General features: G+C 41.8%; 1 protein-coding gene across 26 annotated transcripts in view; it reads right to left on the minus strand.

The window, feature by feature from the left end:
• NCOR1 (nuclear receptor corepressor 1) overlaps positions 1-26,013 on the minus strand; it is a 114,433-nt gene that overhangs the window by 24,974 nt on the left and 63,446 nt on the right. For 15 of the 26 annotated variants that reach the window (XM_086358638.1, XM_086358641.1, XM_086358656.1 and 12 more), the window contains 12 exons: positions 24,828-24,954; positions 16,573-17,125; positions 13,914-14,043; positions 11,178-11,373; positions 6,542-6,691; positions 5,672-5,832; positions 4,102-4,222; positions 3,908-4,009; positions 3,474-3,574; positions 2,604-2,772; positions 1,435-1,575; positions 132-215 (listed from right to left, as the gene is read on the minus strand). In XM_086358638.1, coding sequence (XP_086214764.1) covers positions 132-215; positions 1,435-1,575; positions 2,604-2,772; positions 3,474-3,574; positions 3,908-4,009; positions 4,102-4,222; positions 5,672-5,832; positions 6,542-6,691; positions 11,178-11,373; positions 13,914-14,043; positions 16,573-17,125; positions 24,828-24,954 — 2,035 coding nt within the window. The remainder of the gene's footprint in view (positions 1-131; positions 216-1,434; positions 1,576-2,603; positions 2,773-3,473; positions 3,575-3,907; positions 4,010-4,101; positions 4,223-5,671; positions 5,833-6,541; positions 6,692-11,177; positions 11,374-13,913; positions 14,044-16,572; positions 17,126-24,827; positions 24,955-26,013) is intronic. The other 11 variants (XM_086358659.1, XM_086358645.1, XM_086358662.1 and 8 more) reach the window with 4 other exon arrangements.

The raw sequence follows: 26,013 nt of genomic DNA on the forward strand, positions 1-26,013 counted from the left end.
TTAGGGTTTAAATACCTAACATGTCAAAAGGGAAGATACCTTGAAAAACAGGCTTTACATCCTGCACGTTAATTTCAAACTACTTCGCCCCTGAGACAGTTGTGAACAGAAGCAAACAAGCAGAGAGTTACCATGCATGATGGACCCAGACAGCACGGTCCTGTCCTTGAGGTCAGAGTGAGGGCTCCCCCTGGGCAGTGCACGGCAGATGAGCCCTTTCAAAACAAGCAGGCGGTTCTGGTGTTAGATACAGCACAGGTGTCAACTCAGGCACACAACTAACTGTTCTAAGAGGACACACTTCTGACATAAGCTCCATGGAAAAAGGTGAACCGTTTTGGATTTGCAAACTATTCAGAAGAACATCATGGAAAAAACAGTAAAAGCTGGAAGTATCCACTTTTAAAACCATTTCTTTTCAAACATTTTTGCAAACAGAAAATGGCCAAGGAAGACATCTAAGTCAAAGCCTAGAGAACAACACTTTCAAAGCCAAGTCTAAATTCTCAGTGCTTTTTTATCAAGGTGAGAGAAAATACAGAGGGTTAGGGTTAGGAAATCACTGTTAAGTTCTGAAGAGAAAAACATGAAAGATGGATACCTCAAAAACAGATAAAATACACTAAAGATGCAAACCAAAACAAAAGTAAATAACCTTTTCAGAAGTTTCATGTTACATTGCCAACAAATTTGAATCGAGGAAAGTAAGAATTTTTTTTTAACTACAGAGAAAATTCAGCTCTTAGAAAATTTCAACAGGCCTTCAAGACTGAGGAATTCTTACCCTGTTTCCCATTTCTCATCTAGATTAAAACAGAACAGTTGAGTCAGGTTAAGACTTAAGGAAAGTGAACCATTCACAAAACAAACCATGGTGATCGTGTGATGAAGGCAATGCCACATGATCAGCACAGGGCTGCACAGCTGTCTCTCTTCCTTACATGACTGCAGGTGCAAGCCCTCAGCTGACAGAGCAAGAGATGGGCACAGACAGACGCACCAGGAAAGAGCGAGATTCAAACACGTCTCTGCTCTGTACGTTATATACCACTCTGCCGGCCCCACAATAAAAACAAATGCTCATGATGAACTTCACATTTTTAAACTCACTTAAACAGGATCAATCTACAAATTACATGAGCATTCTAACAGCTACCTATGATAAGATCAATTTTGTCTTTACTTCCCCCTTCACTGTCATGTACTGCTTGATTTATATGTAGAGATGAACATGAATTTAAATGTTTACTAATACAACTTTCATATTAGTATATTAATTACTATTACACATTTTATACTACATGATATGTTTCATTTATAGATTGATATGAATTTCAGGTAGAAATGACAGATATTAAATGCAACCTAACCCAACAATGCAAACTGGCTGTACAGAATTAAATGTATCTAAACAGAGCTCTGGAAACACTTTACCCTCCAGCGGTGCTGATACGGGAGACTCCCTCATGGACAACCCTTGTTTTATTGTTCCTTCCACTGATTCATAGCTTCTTTTGAGACTGATTTCATGAGCTGTTCTCGGACTCCTTGTCCCTTCTCGGGCATTCTTAATATCTGCAGAACACAGACACAAGCACTGCTCGGATAGAGCCCAAGGCCTATTAGCCCAAGGCCTAAATAAGTTACTTTAACCTCATGATCTCATGATCTCATGAAGGTAATATAAAAACTGGTCTTAATCTACTACATACCTACCTCTGTGTAGATGATATTTATAAAAATGTTTTCATTCATTCAAATATATTTACTGGTCAGGCATAAACCAGGATTGCAGATATAGGGTGTAAATTAGGTCCTTTCCCTCAAGGAACTTAACAATAGTGATGGGTCCAGGTTAACTAATGGCAGTTACCACTAACAGGTACTACAGACAGCAGGCGATCAAACTGCTGAAAAGGGATCTGGGCACATGAAATTTCAGGTAAGGGTCACTGGACACAGCAATGCGACTGATGATAGTCATCGCCAGCTGAGCCAGGGTGGACACAGTGGAAAAAGGGGAGACGCATGTCTGGGCAGGACAGTGCGATTTCAGCACACTGCTCATAACAGTGGGCAAGCTGAAACTTAAACTCATGAACACATCTAAAGATGAATGTTTAGAGACAGGCATTAAAACAATTACATTTAAGGTGAATTTAAATTCAGTACTCTTTCTAGGATGATCAGACTACTATCTACTCCTTAACAAGTAAAACTGGCATTCCTTTAAAATAGAAGGGGGTCAAACAGCATTCACAGGGACTTGTTTTTGCTGAGCAGACATTTAGCTGTGGTTCTATTAAACAGAGATTCTTTTCCTAGGCTAAATCTAATGACCACAGCTGGCAGTGGGGAGCCACCACTCAGGGGACACTTACTCTGGGCTCCGCGCTCTTAAGCACTTTTCACTGACTAACTCAGTTAATTTTTCACCAAAGTTTCAAGAGAAGTACTCACGTTAACCCTTTTTACATTACAGAGAGGAAACCTGGGCTTGGGGAAAGAAAACTCACTTTCCCAAAGCCAGCAGGTAATGAGCCAGCCCCACACCCCTGTCACATGTGACAGCACCAGCCTTGGAGTGGAGAGGCGATACTTACTATCATAGGATAAGATGTGTCCACTTTTGCCTTCGTAAATAACATGGCCTTTGGAGGCGGCTTCCTCCCGGCCTTTCTCAGGACTGCTCTCTTCAATGGACAGTCTAGAAACAGGTCCCTTCACCAATGCCTCAGTGGGTATGCCAGCCTGGGACAGAGCTGGGGTCCCCTGCCATTCAATCAGACACAGGCAGCATGAGCATCACTTCAGTTGACAGGACACAAATGCTCAGAAAATGTAACCTGCCACACCAAGCATCAGATCAAGCCATGACCTCAAATAAGAAAGGCCAGCACATGATGGGAAACCGGACATGTTTTATAAAGGAAGACTGTACCTTGGTCCTTGAACCCTCCATGCAAAACTTCCTAAAATGCCAACAGGTATATGAACTGAGTCAGCCTTCTTCCCCACCTCAAGGTCAAACCACTATGAAAGCACTTAACTCTCAGAAACAAAATTTGTCTTAAGGCCTAAACTCATGCAAATGGAGTCAAGTTTTTTCAAAATTTGTAAGAAAAAGACAAGTTGTAAAAGCAAGCAAACAATTTATGATTTTCCTCTCAATTTCTGTTTAAGCTGAACACATGTTAAAAGCTTTGCCAGGCAGAGTTGCATCAATTATAACTTGTTTTTTCTGACAATCTGCAAATAATCCACCTTTTTCAATGAAACACAGTATAGATGATTTGGCTTGTGGTTTATCATCTGAGGTTTATCACAGGTTTATCACTGAGACCTGTCCCAAATCCCAGAACAATGAACAACTTTGTCACAAAATTTGTGCTAGAATGGCCAACCCACTTGAGACTTCACTTCTGGTTTTCTCACCAGCTGTGGTTTGGGTCTTGGGAAGGAGAACAACTGACCTGGGTGATGGAACCTCGGAGGGATGGGATGCTTTCCACAGAGAGTTTGCTAGAGGGTGTTCCCCGAGTTATGCTTCCTTCTTGAATGGTTCCTGAGGTACCTGGATAACAACAGAATCATCAGCCAATCACACCCCCACACCTAGAAGAAAAACAGGCCAACAAAACCAGCCCCTGCTTGGGAGAGACGAGAAAAAAAGGGGAACAGCAGCACAAAAGGAACAGTGTTTTATTGAAACATACTTTAAAAATAATTTCACAATTTTTAAAAAGCACTGCAGAAACACAAAATTTCAAAGTTTTAAAATGATTTTTATATGGAAAGAAAATTTAAAGGCTCTAATTTAAGAGCCCATCTTTAAAACATATTACTGACTTCCCTTAACCCATTTACTGGGGACCAGAGTATATTTCTGCCCTACAGTGTGTCTTACCTCTGACCACCCCTTCGTGCTGGGCTCTGACCAGTAAACCCTCAGGCTGTGAGTTCTGGCTTCGGGGAGAGAACTCCTCCTGCTTGATGTAGGGCACTGTGGCTGTGGGCCAGAGCAAGACAGAATGAGCTCAAGTGCCAAGTCCCCGACTGGTGCGCCACAAAAGCGGCCACGGTCCCCCCCTCCTCACTGACCTGGCTTGGCGGCCTCCTGCTGCCGCGGCAGTCCCAGAGAGATGGAGCCTGCTGAGGGCTTCGCTGCCTCGGGGGCGTAGGAGGCCTGATTAGGAGAAGGCAAGTAAGTGCCGGGTGTTCCCTAAAAATAATGTTAAAGGACTAGAATAACACTGTCTCTTCACAAGGTCAACTCTAGAGTTAAGGTACACATTTCTGTTTAGAAAACCTACCACCCATCCACCCCCCACACCAAAACTAAGAATAAGTATACATAAAGCAAGAAAATCCTCGTCGCAGATTGGTTAAATTTTAAAAGCTTTTAAAAGGAGCAAGACATCTTCCAAAATCACCCTAAATTTTAGGTAGATTGATGTGTATTATTAACAAATTACATAACTGAAAACACTTAACCATACCCTCAGATGTAGCTATTATTATTAACTGCATTTATTATTAACTGCATTTATCCCTTGAAAAAATGGTGGAGGAAGAACTTCCAAAGACCCTCCTCCACAAACGCAACCAAACCAGAAAACTAGCAGGAAGGTTAAGAATCAGCCCTTTAAGAACTCTTTTCCAACTCTATAACCAAAGACCTATAGAAATCTGGGAGCATTTATTCAGGAAAACGGCAAACTCCGGTGAGAACTGTGAGCTCTGTGACCTGTGAACTTGCTCTGCTGACCCCCATTGCCGGTCTGCTTCAGCCCTTAGAACCCACAGCTCTGGTCACATGAAAGTACGGGGGGTCAGTCTCAGGTGACTGTCATTATCAGACTGGCTGAGCGGTTCTCTAAGAGACCCCACTTGCAAAGCTGTCTTGATCTGGCCTGACGGGGTGGGGAAGCAGGTGTAGGCTTGTCAGAAACAATTAGAGTCAATGGATTAACTTCTCCCCTGGCCGAGGCAGTCGGAGCAAACAATCAGGCTAACCATAAACTGTAAGAGGGACGTCCCTAGTGGTCCAGTGGTTAAGACTCCATGTTTCCACGGCAAAGGGTGAGGGTTCCATCCCTGGTCAGGGAACTAAGATCCTGCATCCTCTGAGGTAGACCCCACACCTCCCCACAAAAAGGACAAGCTAAAGAACGAGATGTCCACAGGGGTCTGCAGAGGTCCAGCATCTCCCTGGGGACCTAGAAGGCCATACACGTGTGCAGGCTGCACACCGGCCAGGGGAGACTCCAGAAGGCCGTGTGTCCTCACCATGTGTGGTCCCACCTCAAGGCTCTGTGATAGCAGGAAGTGAGGAGGAAGGCAGTGTTGTCGGCTGCCTGGCTGATGAGCCCCTTGGTAAAGACTGGGGAATTTAAGTCCTTCGGGCACAGAGCTCCCTGATCATTAGCTGACCACTGATTAAGCAGACAGAGATCTGAGTGGCCACATGACACACTCACTCAATTTGGGGACCTAACTTGAACAAACCTGCATGTGCCATGGAAGACAAAGCGACTGCTGCATTTTTAAGTCAATGTCTCGTCATAAATAGATTTTCATTTAGACTCTGACAAATAAATATGGGAGGGAGGGAAAATCTTTACAAAACAGTAACCAACAGAGAATCTCCTGGGAAGAGAAGCCCTCTTACCTGCGAGATGGAGCCTCCCAGTAAAAACGATGGTTTCTCGGAAGCCACTGTGGTTTTCGATGACGGGATGAGAGGAGGCGGCGGCCGAGTGGGCCGAGTTGTTGGAAGCCGAACCCCTTCAGGGAGGTTAGTTATCACCTGATGTGGAGCAGGCTGGAGGACTTTTAAAAGGAAGAAAAAAATTATTCGAAATAGTCAATTTCCTAGTTTGTGATGTTCCCACCTATCCCAATTATTTCTTCAATCACAATTCAATTGTAAGTGCAAGATGAATTCACTTAGATTAAATCTGTATCCATACTCAGGTCACAAATGGTATCTGTGACACTGAAATACTCAACTCCCTGTTAAACCAGAGCTTTCAGACTGATGTCCATTTCAGACTATTTCTGTTCAGCTTATGCAAATGGCAATCTTTAGTGATTTTTTCTCTCTTTGCACCACTCCTTGAACCTCACACAGGAGGTGAAAAGAAGGGTATTTCTTAGGGACAGCTGATATTACAACTCTACAAAATATACAGATATGACTGACAGCCAGTTATATGTCCTCTTTGCATCTCGCATAATTTGAGAAACACTGATTCTGACTCTCATAGACACTGGAATATTTTTTAGCAGGGGGTGGATCTCAAGATTTTCACAAAGTACATGTACTCATAGGAGAACAGGCAGTCAACGTCACAGTATACAGGTATGAACACAAACCTCCCAGTGGCCCAGTGAATCTCAACTGAATACAACTGAAGATGGGATGCAGAGAAACAAGAAAGGAATTCTGAAATAGCAGGGACATGTCCTGGGAGCAAACCACCCCTGCCAGCAGTGTAGGTGGATGGCCAGCAGCCACGGCAGGAGGATCGGTATTTACCTGGCGGGCCACTAGAACGGACTGCACCCACACCGGGCTGCGGAGAGAGCCTACACGGTGACGCTGACCTGGCCGCGGTACTGTGCATCTGTGCCTCCTGCTCTAGAGCACGTGTGGCCTCAGCATAGGGCATATAGGCGACTGATTTTCCTATGGAAGTTAAAGTTACCAACATAAGGGAAGAACCCCAGATTGAAATAGCAGGTGTGACAGGACCAGCCCACACTGTCCAGAGGCAGATCCAACTCTATACTACTATAGAGGTCTAGGTTACAAAACCCTACACATCCAAATCTTCTGTGTAAGCACCAGTACTCTGACCTAATGAAATCCACAAAAATCCGATGACAATTTCTTCTTTCAAAGCACAAAGAACTTCTCTGTCCTCTTATTAGGAGAATCAAGTCTTTTCACATGCAATAAAGATCACAACAGGCAAACAACGGATTATCCAGCCATTCTATGAATTCAAGTATACCCTGAATTAGAGACCAGAATGCTGAGGATTTTGACTTTTATAATTAGCCTCTTGAAGCCCACTGCTTAGTATTAGAGAAATAAATGCAATCAAGAAACAGAAGAAGGATTTCAAAAGATGCAGATCAAAATCATTTTGAATGGCTATGCAAGCTTATGAATTTTACTATAACAATGCTAATGAAAATTATTCTACTAATTTACCTCCACATGAAGTATAAAAATAAACTTTAAGCATTTCAAGGGCATATCAGATATGCAGTCATATTAAGAAAAAACACAAATATATATAATTATATAATTTTCTATATTATATATATATCATCTTTTCTTTTTTTAAAGGAAGTAAAATTGACATACTATAATTTTAGAAAAGAAAGTAAAAATCATCTGTAACCTAAACCACTTTAAACTGTGGCATTTTAACGTTTGCCAGAACAAATTCCCATTCATCTTTTATTCTTTTGCTTACCTAGTTTTATCCACTTGTTCTTTCAGATAAATCTAAATTTAAATCATTTTGAGTACTTCCTCCCCAATGTATCACTGGAATTTTCACTGGATGTATACTTACAGGAGACTTGACATTTTATACTGAGTTTTCCAATTGAGGAACGTTGATTTTTTCATACAGGTCATTTTTCATAATTTCATATAATTTTAATAGATGTTTTTTATTTTGTTGTGAGGAAAACCATCTGTTTAGTATTTATATTTAGTATAAATATATATATATCTGATTTCTGCAGATACAAGAAAGATAAATACAAATCTCTGTATATCAATTTTTTCTGAGAAACTTAATGAACTTTCCTCTTAGCTCTAATAACTTCTCAGTTAATTCTTCAGGCTTCCTAGGTGGATAATCTTCCCCTGTGAAAAATAACTTGCCTTCTCCCTCAACAATAGCCCTCTTGCTTGATTCCTTTCTCCCTTAACTGCAGTGACATGGCATCTTCACAGGTCCTTTCTAAAGAGAAGGTCTCCCGCCTCTCATTGTGAAGTGGAAGGTTTGTGACTGGTTTCAAGTAGAGAACTGACTAGCACAATTAAAATGTTCTTGAGCTTATTAAGGTATTTTTTAAAAACCGGAAACACTGAAAGTAACATCAGCTAATAGGAATCTGTACTATGGGCAGAGCACTGAAGACTACAGGAAGTATCTCGTTAAGCTCTCAGGACTGAGATCATTAAGACCCTTTGACAGAGGAGGCAACTGAGGCTCAAAAGACTCACACCCTAACTGCCCAACCAAGGCTGGAGACTTTCCTGCAGCAGTGCAGTTCCTGGCCTGAGCTCTGAGCCGCAGTGCAGTGATGGCTTCCTGAGCACTGGGTGCAGAAATTTCAGATGCCTCTGGGGACACCATCAGGATGATGCTACCCATTCCTTCTCTGACTGATTAATAAGTGTCCTAATACTGTGCAGATTTACAAAATAAACCAACTACAAAAAAAAATGTCTCCCTTTCTAGACAATTTAACGTGAGAGCACATTATATATATATATATTCAGTGAAGGATGGCTTTATAAGTTTATAAACATGCATAAAAATAAATATACTTGTCATAATAGTGTTAAATAAAAAGATGAAATTTTAGATGGTTCTAAATACAACCATTTAAGTCATCACGTACTCAGTTGAAAAAATAAAAAAGATAAACTAGATTCAGTTGCACAGAAGCATTAACTCTTATTTTGGTTGGATTTTGTTAAAACCTGCATTAGAACTTCACTTCATTAGAAGTGAAGTTCTACCTTTACATATGTCAAGTCTGAGTTCTTTCACTGCAGAAAAAAGGTTTCCAACTAAAGCAGGAGTCAACTTGTATAAATGTTACTAGAAAATGAGAACAACTTTTCTCTGAGGCTTTTTCAAGCTTTTCTACAAATGGAAAGGCTTAAACCGCCTGTCTCATAAAGAGAAGGTGAACACAATCCAACAGGTGGACAACAGGTGCTGCCTATTACCTTCTAAATGAGCCCGTGAAAGGAAAAGCCAGAACTGTGTTCCTACCTCACATGGACAACACCAGTTGGTAATGGTTTATATGTTAGAACTCATTCTCACTGTATTTACCATTCTATAAACTATTCTATGATGCTGCACTGAAAATATTCCTATCAAACACTCTACATACAAGTGAGTTAATTGCAAACATATAAATGTTATTTGGGAGATTATCCTTTAAGCAAACTACAAAATAGCTATAAATTCAGGAGAGCCTTCAGCACTTGTTAAACGAATTACTGGATGAACATACTAGCTAGATTAGCTAAAACAAAACTTAACCTTAGAATAAAATGTAATCAACCACCCCAGTTTGTAGAGTCACCTTGAACCAAAGTGATGTCATATTAACAAACACTTTGGTGTCATACTGATCACATAAATAATGACAGTTTGGGTTTAACACCACTGTATCACTATTCAAAAAAGGATACCATTCAGATCTAAACCACATGGATTAATGTGACTGATCATGGAGAAATGCAATTCACAGTCTGAAGTCTCAGAACTTGGGGCTGCCAATATAACCCACTTGTAACGGAGATAAAGAAAAGAGCCTCAGTTCTTAAAACAATTATACAGACATATTAGAATGATTCAGATGTTGTCAGCTGAAAAATGCTAAGCTTTAGCATAAGTTCAGAAAACACTGTTTGAATGTTAGTTTTTCCACATTTTAATTCTGTTTAAAAAAATTTATTCTAAATCATTTATGTAAGGGATAGATCAAAAGACTTAAATTATTCTATAATTTATAATTTTCATACTGACAGATTTTTCTCATCATTGGAATCCTCAAAAGACAAGTACTTCTGCTAAATCCATTTTTATCCTACTCCATTTAAATCATTCCTTTAACATGTAATTGCTGAGTACACATTATGTCAATTACTGAGTTAGGGATTAAGGATTCTCTAGAGGCAATATACTAAAAGCTCACAAGTTAACAATATTTTTTCTACTTTCATTCAAGAAATATTCATTTAGCACCTATTATACATATAGCCATGGTGGGTATTAATCTGGTTCCCATTTTTAATAGCCTAAGATTTATATTTAAAACACTAGCAATCTTATATGTAAAACTCTGACACAGGACGTTCAGTAACTAACCGTTTACTCCTGGTGGGACAGGGACAAGGAGTCAGCAGGGTCAGTTAAGCACCACAGTTCCACTTTTACGTTAAACAGTCCTTGAAATGCATGGCGTTCTATAGCTAACAGCCCTTATCTTATACAAGGTACTACCAACAGTCTACTGAATCATTACAAAAAATGAAACCATAGTCAGAGAAGACTTTAATGGTCTCATATTCTAAGTGTGTTGTACTAGGCAGTCCATCAGTTACTATCAACCAGACTACTACTACAGACTACTGACTACTAGGTGCCGTTTTCTAACCATAACAGAAGAATTAACTAAAATTTAGTAATGGCTCCCTTTCTTCTTGTTTTAAAAGAAACTAAGTGTATCATGCACCAACTAAAAAGAACATGCACAACTCAAATCTGTCACTTGAAGTAACAACAGTGACACAAAGGATAACAGCACTCTTCAAGGTGTCTATTACACTATGCATGTGCTAATATACTACTGCTGTAAATTATCATACTGTATGTAAAATAATGCTGAACCACACGTTATAAAACAATACTGAATGTGCATTCGTTTTCAGAAAGGCAGAGATATAGCTAGATTAGACAGACAGATGTATTATTTGCACTTTACTAAAGCTGAGAAGGTCAAGTGGCTTGCCCACGACCATAGTGAGGGGTAAGTCAAGGTCTGATCGACTGTGCTACACCAAGTTGATCTCATCATATCAGAGGTTTAGAATATTTCCCTGACTTGCTTGGAGGACAGGTAATTCTCACTGACTCTGAAAACTCAGATGAACGCAGCAGAAAGAACAGCCAGTACACAATCATCAGCAGTAAAGTGAACATCACAAAATTCACATTAACAAGAAGTCTACTGAAAACATCACCGCCATCCTTCAGTGATCAAAAACACTGACATCCCTTGACAGTCTAACGGAGGTTAAGGTAAGGAACTTTATCTGTTCAGGACAGCGCCATTAGGTTTCAAATGCAGCTCTGTTTCCCACCACCTGCACCTGTGTCCTGGGCGGTGCGCACACTACCCACCTTCCCAGTCTCTGCCGGGGCTCCGGGCGGCACCGCATGGGCTGGTGGAGCTCCGACACTCTAGGTCCAGCTGCTCCTGCCGTTGCCGCTGTTCCTCCAGGAGTGCCGACTCATGCATGGCTTTGATGTGCCGCTGGTAGAGGGCATAGCCGCTCACAGGGGTCCCGATCGGGATGTTACACGGGGTGCAGGAAACCTACAGGGAGGAAAAAATCTAAATACGCCAGACACCAACAAAGTAGCCATTTTACCATCTGTTGCAAGTAACCCTTATTTCTATATAATCTGACTACTTGAAGTGGTTTTACCATTTTTTTAATCAAAGAAATCTTCAAGCTTTATGCTTAAAATGCTAAACAATTACTTTCAGATTTGAACACGATATAAATCCCAAACCTGTGTTGCTGCTGCTGCTGCTAAATCACCTCACAGTCATGTCTGACTCCGTGTGCCCCATAGACAGCAGCCCACCAAGCTCCCCCAGGCCCCTGGGTTCTCCAGGCAAGAACACTGGAGTGGGTTGCCATTTCCTTCTCCAATGCATGAAAGGGAAAAGTGAAAGTGAAGTCGCTCAGTTGTGTCCAACTCCTAGCGACCCCATGGACTGCAGCCTACCAGGCTCCTCCATCCATGGGATTTTCCAGGCAAGAGTACTGGAGTGGGGTGCCATTGCCTTCTCCGAAAGTTGTGTTAAGAGAAATCAAAGTCAGAAATCACAGTATTTCCATCTGCTTTTAACTTAAGACGTTGAGCCCCTGGTGGCTCAGGTCTGGCCCACCCTCTTCCTGACCCTCATAGGTGCTCACACCCACTCCTGTGGATTTAAATGTCACCTCTATGTTAATGGCTCATAAGCAAATATTTCTGAGACATTTTTCTCCAAGTTCCACAGTCACTGCCCTTAACAACTCCACTCAGCTATCTCAAAGCACCTCAAAACTCACATTCAAAATGGAGCTTCTCATTTGCTACACTGAACACTTCTCTGGCTTCTCGTACAAAGCAGAACCCCAGCAGCTTCAGCCAGAAGTCTGGCAGCCACCATGGCCTCACCCATCTCCTCCCCTCCACCACCAACTTCATAAGATGCGGTTCTCTTCAGACAGGCCAGCCCCACCATCCAACGCCACACTGCCATCCCTCCTGCCTTCCCTCTTGCTGCCGCCTGCTCCGCTCTCACAGTGCACATCACTGACACAACGGGCAACTTAGACTCCTGTTTTCTCTGACTTCTGTCTCTCCCACCTCATAAAGAAAAGAATCCAAGCTGCTCTGGCATGAATATGCGCATCCTGGGACTAGCAGAGAGCAGACCCTTTTACAACCTGTGACCTAAAGACCCACAGTTTTTTCCACTGCTGTAGGTAGGATTTTTCACTGCACTCATAATACACACATAATTTTCTTGCCTTTGGGTTTTAGCTTATATGTAAATGTGCCTTCTCCTTCTTTTACTATAAATATAAAGCAAAATGAACTGCGTTGGTCCAATCAAAACATTATTTCCTATGAAGAGTTTTTAAGTGTCTCTTTAACCAGGAAGTACTCCTTCCTCTGAATTGCTCATAGTATATTTTTCAACCTAACAGAGCATCACATTTTAATTCTTTTAAATTTTTATTGTGCAGAGGGGACATACGTACACCTATGGCTGATCCATGTTGATGTATGGCAGAAACCAACACAACATTGCAATTATCCTCCAATTATAATAAATGAATTTCTAAAAACTGAGGCAGAACAAGAAACAGGATTTGCTTCTATGTCTTATTATCAAGACCAATCTTTAAATTTTCTGAAGTCAGAGATTATGACATTCCACAAAACATAAGAAAAATGTTACCTTGAACTCGGCAGACCCTCAATTTATGTCCATTTGGGTAAATCAACGAATGAACAAATGTTTAATGATTTTTTTGGTGAGCCTATTTATCAGAGGCACACACTTAACTTTTATGTATTGTCATGTGACCTAGGGAACAAATTTTTATCCTCTGAAATAAAGAGCTAGAACATAACTAAGGATCAATACCCAATACCAGAATTCAGGATCAAAAGGGAGTCAAATTCACAGAGATTAATAAGATAATATGCAAATAAAACTAGGTTTGGAACTGTATACTAAAGCTAACCATAACCTCTATAATTTATTCTAAACATTCAACATCTAGATACACTATTTATATTTACTATTATCTTATAGCAAAACAAAACAAACACAAAACTCAGTAACATTTATGGCTAGAGCACCACATTTCTCTTTTTAACTTAACTGGAAATGGATCATTTCAATCAATTCTCACATGAATTCATTTGAAAAAGCAATGCATTCAACAGATGAATGGATAAATCAAATGTGGTCTATACACGCAGTCTTAAGATAGAAGGAGAATCAACATGTGCCACAATATGAATAATCTTCAGAACATTAGGCGAAGTGAAATAAAACAGCCACAAAAAAACACAAACACTGTATTATGAGCCCACTTCTGTAGGTAGCGAAATTCATAAAACAGACAGTAAAAAGGTGTAGGTTGCTGGGGGCAGGGGAGAGTGATGGTTTAATACATATACTTAACCCTACTGAACAGCACACGTAAGAGTTAAGATGTAAATTTCATGTTATATGATTTTTACTACAATTAAAAAAAAAAAATCAAGCACTGATTAAAGAAGAAATGTCTCTAAAGGTCTTTGTTTTCAACTCTACTTTTCTTACTCACGTTGAAAACTTACCATTGGTGGGATGACAGCAGCTCGATGCTGAAGCTGAGGCAGGTCCAGTGGGTTTGGTTTTATGGGTGATGAGACCAGTATAGACCCAGCGGGATTTAACAACGAAGGCTTGGAATCCATAGGAAACATTCTGAAAATGCAATTAAAAATGACTAATCAATATATTCTTATTCAAGACTTTAAACATACAATCACCATAATTCCTTGTAAGTTAACATGTACACACACACACATATATAACATTAACCTTACATATTTGAATAGTAAGGAAAAAATCTACAAGGCTAAATTTTCAGGTAAAGAAATCTAACGTTAATTTATAGGTTGATACTCATCTGCATCTAACCAACAGAACAATCTGAACAAGGGCCATTAGAGAATGTCAGGTCCTAATTTACCATTAACATAGGTTACAAACTAGTGTTTTGCTAAGATGAGAGAGTATTTTTAAAACATCTGAATAAACCACCATCATTTTAAAATCAAGAATTTCACCCAGGGACTTCCCTGGTGGTCCAGTGGTAAAGAGTCCACTTGTCAATACAGGGGACGTGGGTTCCATTCCTGGTCCACGAAGACCCCACATGCCACAGGGCAACTAAGCCCACGAGCACCACAACTACCAAAGCCTGAGCCTAGAGCCTGAGCTCCACAAGAGAAGCCACCTCACTGAGAAGCCCACGCATTGCAACAGAGAGCAGGCCTAACTCATCACAACTAGAGAAAACAAGCCTGCACACAGCAACAAAGACCCAGCAACACCAAAAAAAAAAAGAAATAGAAACAACAAAAAAATTTCACCCATAATTCCAGACTCCTGGTTTCTCATGAAAACTGGGGAGAAACGGCACCACAGAGGCAGCACTCCCACGAGGCAACAGCAGGTTGAGCTCACATGGCTGCCCGCGCTCCCCACCCAGCCCGTGCTCCCGCTCACCCTCTGCCACCGCACACTGCACCACTTCACTTAGTTTCAGGACCCACACTTGAGTAAAGGATGTCCAGAAGAGGAACTGGAACACAATACCTTACAGGCGCCATCATATTTCCCAGTGTTGTCAGTTACCGGGAAAGGTGAACATTTGAAAAGGTATAAATGTGTAGGAAAACAGGAATGTGTAAAAGAAAACAACTTTTTACACAAAGAATCAAGATATTATTAAAGATACAAACAACAGAAAGTGTCATTTTGCCAGCTTGGAAGCAAAGTGAACTAGAGGATCATCCACAGAGTACCATGTGCTGATAAGGAACGTCAGAACTTCATGACCACTATCACAGTCAGCCCTCAGGTGCTCCTCCCCTTTATGATTACTGCCATCCTAATTTTCCCTTCACTCATAAATTTATAAATAAGTCACTAAAGCCAACAGCACAGAACACATGACTCTTATTTTAGATGACATATTTCAGTAAAACATGCTTAAAAAGGGACCATACAGCTTGAATCCATTTATGTTTAAAGTTTGGAACAGTTAAAATCCACAGTATTGAGACATGAGAAGAAGAATGCTAGAACCTTCAATTTTCTGAAAAACCATGGTTAAGTAGGAGCCCTATATTATTTCTATTTTTGCTGATTAAAATTCTATTATCTACCACATAAAAATCTCCTTGGAGAAATCATGATTGTTATGTTCAATACCATTCTAGTATCAAGTCCCATTCTTTAGTATATAAGATGTACAATACACTGTAAACGGACCGAAAGCACAATGACACCAGGACACACTATAGAAGCAGAGCTCTGAGCAGAATCTGGCTGTCTCCTGAGAGCCTCTTTCTTATTAAAAAGGGGGAACATAGAAAAAAAGAGCTGAGTTGGGTTTCTGGTCAAATGACATTTTGGTCTAATTCATTCTACAGTTTGCACCAATCAATTCAACATGGTACAAATGATTCTAGGTACTGTGATTCTAGGTGACTGCATTTCTTTCAGGGAAAAGTAAACACCCAAGAAACTGAGTATACTAAAGAAGGTAGTATCTACTCCTATAAAAATTTATTTTTTTTACAGCAAATGTTATAAAAACCATAAAGATTGTATTTCTATAATATTAATTTGACTAAAAGTATGTAAGTTAATTTGTATCATACTGTACTTTAAATTACAAATATGAATAATCTACCATTTTAAGTGATACAAAAAGGTGACCATTACAATCACCACCAACTTGAATCAGATTATGCTTTCTAACACACTTTTCCTCCAGTCCCCATTTTTGCCCTCAGCATCTCTCACATCTCACACACAGGCACTGTGGCCTCGCTCCGAGGCCATTCCATCCGAGGGCAGAGCTGGGGCCCCCGCCTCCCGCCTGCCCCTTCACCACCACGTCACATGGCTCGGCCACCACAGCAGCAGGCAACTGCGGTTCTGGTCACAGCTCTGGGAGCTGACCGCCATTCTCTGCTATCATATGGGATGTACCTAACAATTGATACGGAAAGAAGTTAAAGTCTTTTTCTTTAAAAAATAACGACCACACAGTTCTTTTTGGTTAATCAGGTGACTAGCATCAGAACCCAACAGTAAAAGCAGACAGACTCTCTCACTGGCCAGTATTTACACAGGAGCAACCTTGGCAGCCAGCACCACCCCGGGTTCAGTCTGCGACCAGCAGAATAAAGACGGGGGAGGTCAAGGAGGGAGCCTCACCGCTGCCTCTCGGGCTCCCCGTCCACGTCCTCGTCTGCACTGCAAGTGGCGCTGGAATCGTGGTCGGACAGGGGCTCGGGCCTCGGGGCACTCAGCTGCTGGGCCACCCCTAGATCGTCTTCTCCAGGCTCCGGCTTCTCGCCACTCCTCTGCAGGTCTCTGTCTTTGGGGTCCCCTTCGACTCTGGATGGACTGCTTTCTGGCACCCGCATTTCAACATCCACAGCATCGGCCTTGGCGGCAGAGGGGAGGTCAAGAGCAGAAGTGCCTTCAGCCCCGTGCTCCTCATGCTCCACTTCCATCGGCTCGGCCGTGTCCACTGTGATGCTATCATTCGCCGGGGCTTCCACACTGTCATCCTCGGCCACTTTTGTGCTCGCAGCTGCCGGCGAGGGAGAAGGCCTGGGCACGGCATCAGGGGTGGCCTCCAGCTCGGCCGCGGCCTCAGCAGTCCCTCGAGGAGGCGCATTTTCAGTGCTGTCTTCGCCAGGCTTGACAGCTTCAACTGGTGAAGGAGAAGGAGCACTTTCTGTATCAGAACTATTTTCAGCACCTTAAAGATAATGATACAGCATAAAAATCTGATAATGAACATGTGTCAGCTGGTGACAGAAGCCATGCTTGAAAGTACTTGTTTAGGATGAGTTATCCTCCTGTGATGACCTCCCTTGAAGTACCACAGCACTGGGAAAACAAGTTTTCTAAAAAGTACGAAAGGGAAAGCTCAAATTGCCTCAGTCTTTGGAAACAGAAAGCATAAAAGCTTTTAATGTCCAAAAATAATTCATACAAAATTTGAAAAAGATAGATTAAAAAATAAAACTAAATCAAAAACATTTCCATAAAAGATGACATTCTGATTTATTTCTACCAGTCCTGTCTCTGCTTTTTTTAATCCAGGAGAGCTGACATTAGAACAGCACCATCCAAAGAGGAACCTAATGCACATTACATCTGTAATTTTAATTTTTCTTGAGGCCACGTTAAAAAAGTAAGAAGAGAGACAGGTAAAATTAACTTCAACAATAATTTTATTTAACCCAATATGTGCAAAATATTACCATTTTAAACATAACCAACATAGAAACCTAGTAACAAGGTGTTTTACCTTTTTTTAGTACTAAGTCTTCAAAATTTGCTATTTCACATTTCGGCACATCTCAACTTTCTTGACAGCTGTCCCTTGGTGTCTGGAGGGGACTGATTCCAGGAAAACCCCCACACCCCACCACAGATACCAAAATCCACGGGTGCTCAAGTCCCTTGTATAAAAGGGCGTAGTGTTTGCATACAACCTATGCACATCCTCCAGTACTCTTCACATCATCTCGAGATGACTTATGATACCTAATAAAACTTCTGTCTGAAGAGCTGTACGAACAATGCAAATGCTGTGTAAATAGTTGCCATAGTGTGGAATTCTGCTTTGGGGCACCTTCTGGGTTTTTTTTTTTTTTTTTAATATTTTGGACCCGCAGCTGGTTGAACCCGCATATGCAGGATCCTCAGGTGGAGGGAAGATTGCAATCACATTTTAAGAACTCAACCACCACACGGGTGTCCAGTGGCTACCTCACTGGATAGCAAAGCTCTAGGACAATATTACATAGGTTCTGTCATTTAATTTGTTGTAACACTGGTCTTTCCCACCATTTGTTCCATCTCATACATGTACTTTTAATGCTTTTACCTAGATGTCACAAAGGAATTACAAATTCTCTGTGTCTTACTCTGGACTGGTATTCAACTCTTCCAAGTCTCAAATCAAGCTCTTTTTTAGAGTTTAGTATCCAGCAAACAAGCTAGGAACCCAGGAGTCATCTTTCACACGCTCCTCTCATTTATCTCCAGATTCTGCACCTTGATGAGTTATAGATTTCTCTCTAAAAATATCCCTCAAATCCAGCCATTTCTATTCAATTTCACAACTGCCATTTGACTCCAGAAACGACTCTTCTCACCACCACCCCAGACTCCTCTCTACCACAAAGCCAGAGTGAATTTAAAAGCCCAATCTTACCAAAACTCACTCCCACTCTCTCCCGCCTAAAACATCTCCAGGAGCCTTGCTGCTCCCAGGATCCAGTCCCAAGCTGCCGGGTGTGGCCATTCTTGCGAGCTGCCAGCTCCCTCTCCAGCCCTGCCTCCTCTGTGGTCTTCTTTCAGTTCTTTGAAGGTCCATGCATCCCTTACCACTGACTACACACATTCTGAATGGCTTTCATCTACTCTTTCCTTTGGATATTAGATCAACTACCACATGCTTTAAAAAAAAGCCTTCTCTGATTACCTCAACAAAGCTGAACTTTGCTGCTGATGGCTTCCACAGCACATGTACTGACTGCAGCTACAATTTTACTTTTGTTCACAATTACGTGACCCCTGGCTGTTGCTCCCATGAGCCTGTGAACACCATACGGGTAAGGATTACACATTTCGCTTTTCATTTAGTCCTAGTGACCAGCACAAGGCCAAGGTCCTGGCACAGAGCGGGCTCACATACCTGATGCGGTGTGAAATGAATGAGTGGCTGTGAACATGTCTTTAAGTTTATGTCACCTTTCCTCTATTACTGAACCCTTGGGCTACTTTCAACGCGACACTGCTATGAACAGGACACAGAGATACTCACTTCAACATTATGTTTTCGATTATTTTCTTAAAATAGATTACAAGACAACACAAAAAATTTACATCTCCCTAAAATTAATACATATAACTCCAATGAGAATCCCAAAGGTGTGTAAGATCAATTTATAATTTACGTGAAAAAATAAGTCCCTGAGAAAATTCAAGAAAATTAGAAAATGTTACCAGCATGGGAGAGACTTACTCCTCAGACACTTAAACTCACTACAAAGTCAATGTATTACGACACGTTTGGGGCTGCCCCAGAGACAGACAAGACAAACCAGTGGTACAGAAGAGAAGGTCAGGAACAGGTCCTGATGGACGTGAGGAACTGATACATGCCAGAGCCAGTGCTCTAAATCTCTGAGGCAGGATAACAGCTAATGAGTGCGATTGCTCAGAACTGGTCCTTTGGTGGGAGAAAAACACGAATGCTGCCTTACATAATGCAGAAAAAGAATTCCAAATGGGATAAATCCTTTTAAAACTCTTAAGAAGATAATCTAGTACGAAATACAAATAACCTCAAGAGATATGCAGAAATATTTTAAGCAAAATAGGAAACTCTGATGCCATAAATGTATCATTTTTATATAAAAAACAGTAAAAATAAAAACTTAAATGATCATATGAGAACAAATACTTTTCACACATAACATAATTTTTAATAACTCGACAAATTCATGCTTTCATTCATTCAAATATGTGCCTAACACCTGCCATGTAAGAAGCTGTTTGAGGTCCTGGTAACCCAGCCATGGGAGAAGAAATCCTAGGGTGAAACAGGGAATGAGCAATAAACACTTGACACATCAGGTAGTAATAAACGCAGTAAATATGGAACTCACTGAGAGCCAGTGGGTACAGAGGCATGAGAGCACTCACATGACATCGCCAGAGGCCCAAAGGAAGTGGGGAAGCGCATGCCAGGAAGAAATGAGCACGCGGAAAAGCCCCTCACCTGGGGTTGTCAGCTTGGGCGCAGCAATGAGGACAGTGGGCAAACAGAGGGAGTGGCGCCTCACACCTGCCAGTGCCATCATCACAAAGACAAGCAGTGCCAACAGCTGGGGGGACGTGGAGAAGGGGGGCCCTTAATGCACTGCTGGTAGGAAGGGAACTGGTGCAGCCACTATGAAAAAGAGTATGGAGCTTCCTCAAAAAATTAAAAACAGGACTACCATATGACCCAGCAATTCTATGCCTGGGTATTATCTGAAGGGGGGAAAAAAACACTAACTTGAAAAAATATATGCACTCCAACATTCACTGGAGCACTATTTACAATAACCTAGATATGGAAGCAACCTAAGTGTCTGTCAATGGATGAAAGGATTCAGAAAATGTGGTATGTATATACACACACACACATATATGTAAACATATATAAATATATGTCTTGTCATTTCTGACAACACAGATGGAACTTGAGGGCACTGTGCTAAGTGAAATAAGTCAGACAGAGAAGGACACTGGATGATCTCACTCACATGTGGAATCTTTAAAAAGAAAACAGCACCAATAGAGAGAATACACTGGTGGTTGTCAGAGGCAGGAGGTGAGGAGTAGGCAAAAGGGATGAATGTGTCAAAAGACTCAAACACCTAGTTATAAAATAACTGAATCCTGTGGATGTGACATACGGCATAATGACTACAGTTAATTACACTGTGTTGTAAATCTGAAAGTTGCCAAGAGTAGACATTAAAAATTCTCATCACAAGAAAAGTAACTATGCAATGATGAAAGTTAACCAGACTTACTGGATGATGAACTAGATTATTTCATAATGTACAAGTACTGAATCATTATGTTGTTCACCTGAAACTAGTGTAACATTATATGTCAATTTTATCTCATTTAACCACAGTAAAAAAGAACAGAGTGAGCAACAGAAGGGGCCGCCAGAGGCCAGAGACGTAAGAGGGGCCAGTGCCTACAGGGAGGCTGCACGCCTCCCTGCAGGCCTCCAGCTTTGATTCTGAATGAGATGGGAGAAGCATCACAGGATGTGGAGCAGAGAGACCTGACCTGATTTGTATTTTACAAGGTTCACTCGGGCTGCTCTCTGGAGGAAAAAAAATATAATGGAACAAACAGCAGCAAGCAGACCAATCCAGAGGCCACTGAAGGAAGGGACAGTGGCTCTAAGTGGGGTGGCAGCAATGGAGGAGGGGAGATCTAAGGAGATGCACCCACGCACCCAGGGGGAGACTGGAGGGAAAGGGAGGTGTGGAGGTGAGAGACACAGGTCGGTTTCGGATGCTGTTAACCCTTAGGTGCCCAAATACAAAGGTTATACAGGCAGTTAGATGTGTGAGCCTGGACTCAGATAACAGCTCAAGTCTCAACAACAAAAACAAAATCAAAAGACAAAAGCTCAGAAGAGCACCTCATGTGTTATAAGGTCTAATGGACAGCAGCAATTATGGTTGGTGAAAGATGCTACCAGTGTTGAAAGGCAGACAAAAAGCCAGACTTCATCCTCATTTCCGGAGAGGGCAATGGCACCCCATTCCAGTACTCTTGCCTGGAGAATCCCATGGACGGAGAAGCCTGGTGGGCTGCAGTCCATGGGGTCCCGAAGAGTTGGACACAACTGAGAGACTTCACATTCAATTTCAATTTCATGCATTGGAGAGGGAAATGGCAACACACTTTGGTATTCTTGACTGGAGAATCCCAGAGACAGTGGAGCCTGGTGGGCTGCCGTCTATGGGGTTGCACAGAGTCAGACACGACCGAAGCAACTTAGCAGTGGCAGCAGCAGCATCATTTCTATTCACACAGTGATGGAAGCCAAGTTCGAGGACAAACTAACAAGTCATTTCTCCTCCAAAGCCTGGAGGACACGTCAGTGATTATGCAGATGACATCATCTGGCATAAGCACTCCTTCAGTTATCTTCTTCTTTCAAGTCTCAGTGCTTTACCAAGCACCAGCCAAGTGTGAGTGTCTTTTTCTTTCCCCCTCAGAACACCTCAAAGAATGATTCAGACCAAGAGAAAATCTAAATTACAACAAAGGTTTGGTCCTTCTGATGTAACTCATCGAATTACGAAAGATACTCATATGGTCAGACGCCCATTCAGGAAGCCAACATGGAGACTTGGCCTCTAGCAGCTATCTCCACTCACCCGAGCGCAAAAGCCTGAGGGCACAAACCCATGTGGCTTCAGGGTCTCCCTGAACTGAGCAGTTAAGACCAATCAGGGCTCATGGAAAACGCACTGTGCTTGCTGCTCTTCTCTGACAAGTGAAATTTAAGTCAAAGGAACTGCAGACCCCACCATTCTGGTGGCAAGTTCATTTCCTACTAATAGGAAACCATTCCAGATGTCATCATTCCAAGGATCTCCCTCATAGCTCAGTTGGTAAAGAATCTGCATGCAATGCAGGATACATGGGTTCAATTCCTGGGTTGGGAGGAAGACCTGGAGAAGGAAATGGCAACCCACTCCAGTATTCTCGCCTAGAGAATCCCATGGACAGACGAGCCTGGCGGGCTACAGCCCGCTGGGTTGCAAGAGTCAGACATGACTTAGCGACTAAACCAGCACCACCAGACGTCACAACACACACACATGTACAAATGGCATGATGTGACCAGGCCAGTCCACACTAGAGCCCACGGAAGCATTGCTGTAATACCAGGTTGTAATTAACCTGACAACCTCATTTGACAGTTTGGAAAAAGCTTCACACAAAGACAAAGAAACAGGAAGAAAAGAGAAGGAAAAAAGTCATTTCGTGGTGTTCAATTTTTAAGAGTATGTCAGTCCATGCAACAGGATTCCATGTTCTGAAATAAACATACATATGACAAATAGACTTGGCCCTTGTTATGCACTGAACTGTGTCCCACCCCACCCCCAAATTTATGTTAAAGCCCTAACCCTCAATGTGACTATATTTGGAAATAATGCCCTTAAAAGGAGATAATAAAGGTTAGATGAGGTCATAAAAATTGGACCCTAATTTAAAGGGCTTCCCTGGTGGCTCAAATGGTAAAGAATCTGCCTATAATGCAGAAGAGACCAGGTTCGATCCCTGGGCGGGAAAGACCCCCTGGACAAAGAAATGGCAACTCACTCCAGTATTCTTGCCTGGAGAATCCCATGAACAGAGAAGCCTTCTGGGCTAAAGTTCCTGAGGTCACAAAGAGTTGGACATGACTGAGTGACTAAGCACTAATACAATAGATAAGTTTCTATTGTTTAAGCCACCCAGTCTTGTGAAATAAAAGCTTCATGTACATTTATAACCCAGGCAATACTGGCTACCAGTTACAACCCTATTGAAGTCAGCACACTCTGAGGACCTCTTTCCAAATGCCAGCCACCCCTTCAGACTGCTTGCAGCCCCTCAGCTCGCCCCAGGCAAGCCTGCTCCAGTGGTCTCTCCATTTTGGCAATACCCTGGGATTTCTTTGGAAGGACTGATGCTAAAGCTGAAACTCCAGTACTTTGGCCACCTCATGCGAAGAGTTGACTCATTGGAAAAGACTCTGATGCTGGGAGGGATTTGGGGTAGGAGGAGAAGGGGACAACAGAGGATGAGATGGCTGGATGGCATCACTGACTCGATGGACCTGAGTCTGAGTGAACTCTGAGAGTTGGTGATGGACAGGGAGGCCTGGCGTGCTGCGATTCATGGGGTTGCAAAGAGTCGGACATGACTGAGCGACTGAACTGAACTGACCTGACCTCGGTTTTCACAAAACCTCACAGAATAAAGTTCACTTATTGCTCAAAGTCAAAACCCATTTCAAGATAAATTTTAAGTTTAAAACCCAATGACAACAATTTGTAGAAAAACCAGAATTTAGTATTTCTAAAACTCCTGGAAGGTGTAGAACCTTTTAAGCTTAAAACATAAGCGCCTACAAAGGAAAATGCAAACAGCTCTAATTACCTGCAAAGCTTTAATTCTGGTAATTTAAAGATAAAAAGCAAATGAGATAGAGAAAATATTTGCATACATAAAACATGAATACGTTTAAGATATAACATATTAAAAGCTACTGGAATCACTGTGAAAATCCCCACTTGAGAAGAGGACAGTTAAAAGAAATTCACAGAAACTTTAATAGTAATGTAAACTAAATTAGGTACCTTTTTTAATTCGAAAAAAATCAAGAAAACATTTACTTTTTGAGGAAGTTGTCACTAATTTTTCAAAAGCATAAAGGATTTTATTTAAGTTTCTTGACATTTCTTTGGCCAACGCCTCTGGGACATTAATACATTTTTTTCATGAAAACATCAATATGACATGTTCAGCTTTATAAATGCTGAAATAAATCAAGCTCGATAAAATAAAGAAAGAGGAAAATGAAACTGAAGGTACTGACTGAACCAACATGTGTGGCAACGATAGAGACACAGTGACAGCTTATGGACGTCGGCACTTAGTGCCTCAGGTAGGACTGCCATCCTTCAAGACTTTTCAATTGCAGCACCTGGACCATCTCAGGAGCTACATAAATACACGTGTGATTGAATGATAAATACGCTGTGCTCTCGTTTCCTGAATGAAGCAATCCCTAGACAGCCAAACAACTAAGGCACCCATCACGCATGTGGGCCAGCAGACGCCACAACCAGACGGAAGAGTGGTGGTACCTTCACTGTCCTCGGGGTTCTCCTCTTCGTTAGAGGCCTCAATGTCCTCATCCTCCTGTGCCGAGACGGTGGAGGCCACGCTTTCACACTGAGACACGTCTCGCTCTTCACGGGGCTTCCGTGAGGCCTAGAAGAGTAAAACTACTGTTACTTGGGATTTACATAACTGAAAGGAAAGAAGCAAGCCTTCTCACAGCTGAGCTGAGGCAGAAGGTGTACTCTAGACCAGCAGCTGCCTGTCTGACAAGCACCCTGGCTGGGGGCAGGCAGTCCCTTCAGGGACCACTAACAGGCCTTGTGTGCAGATAGATCGCTTTTATCAGAATGATCAAAAGTCACATCCAAACCATTTTCGGAACTACTTATCACTCTACATGGACAAACAGCCAAAGCCTGAAAGACTCCTGTTCTTCTCCACCTCCAAAAAATGTTATTTTTCTAATAAAAATAACATACACATTTATTTTCTAGTAAAAATAATGTCATGGAATGTGGAAGACAGAAAATTATGTTAAGAAAAATAAAAATTGCTCATAATGCTAGCAGCTAGAGAGTCTCATCAGAAAAGTCTTTGAGTAGTGTGAAGATGTTAAGCTCATGGTGAGAGACACACATTTACCAAAATTTTAATTTTTGCCTAACAGCTGGAAATTTAAAAATGGCAACCAATATTAATGGATGTTTTCTTTCAAGACAGGCTCATTCATTTTCAAGAAAATGTCTGCAAACTTTCAGGTCTGAAAAGCCTGGTTTTTCTGTCATGCTTTTAATTAAAAATGACATTCCATGACAAAGGCGAGGTTTGTTTAGCTTGGAGCTCAAACAACCCCAGTGTGCCTTTCCTTGAGTGCTACCCTGGCCCAAGACAGTACAGAGGGCTCTCTGCCCCGCCCATCATTATACAGACATGTGTGCAAGGCTCAAGGTTTACCAAAGCCAAGTTTTATTTGCTTCACCAAGGGCACTAAGTGAAACTGCCGTTTTACAAAAACAAAGCTGCAACTGCCTGGAGATGAAGAGTGCACTGAGCTTGGCGGTGCCACCAAGGTCCACACCAGCGTACCAGCACTCTCACTCACAGCTTCTCTGACCCCATGGATGCAAATGTCCACACAGTGAGAAAGGGAACAGCTTAATATTCTTATGAAAACAAAATATTCATGGAGCCCTCAAAGAGCTCTGTAGA

The sequence above is a fragment of the Bos grunniens genome, chromosome 19, assembly GCF_055505025.1.
Source record: "Bos grunniens cultivar Pamir isolate PY7600 chromosome 19, Bosgru_T2T1.0, whole genome shotgun sequence".
NCBI lineage: Eukaryota > Metazoa > Chordata > Mammalia > Artiodactyla > Bovidae > Bos > Bos grunniens.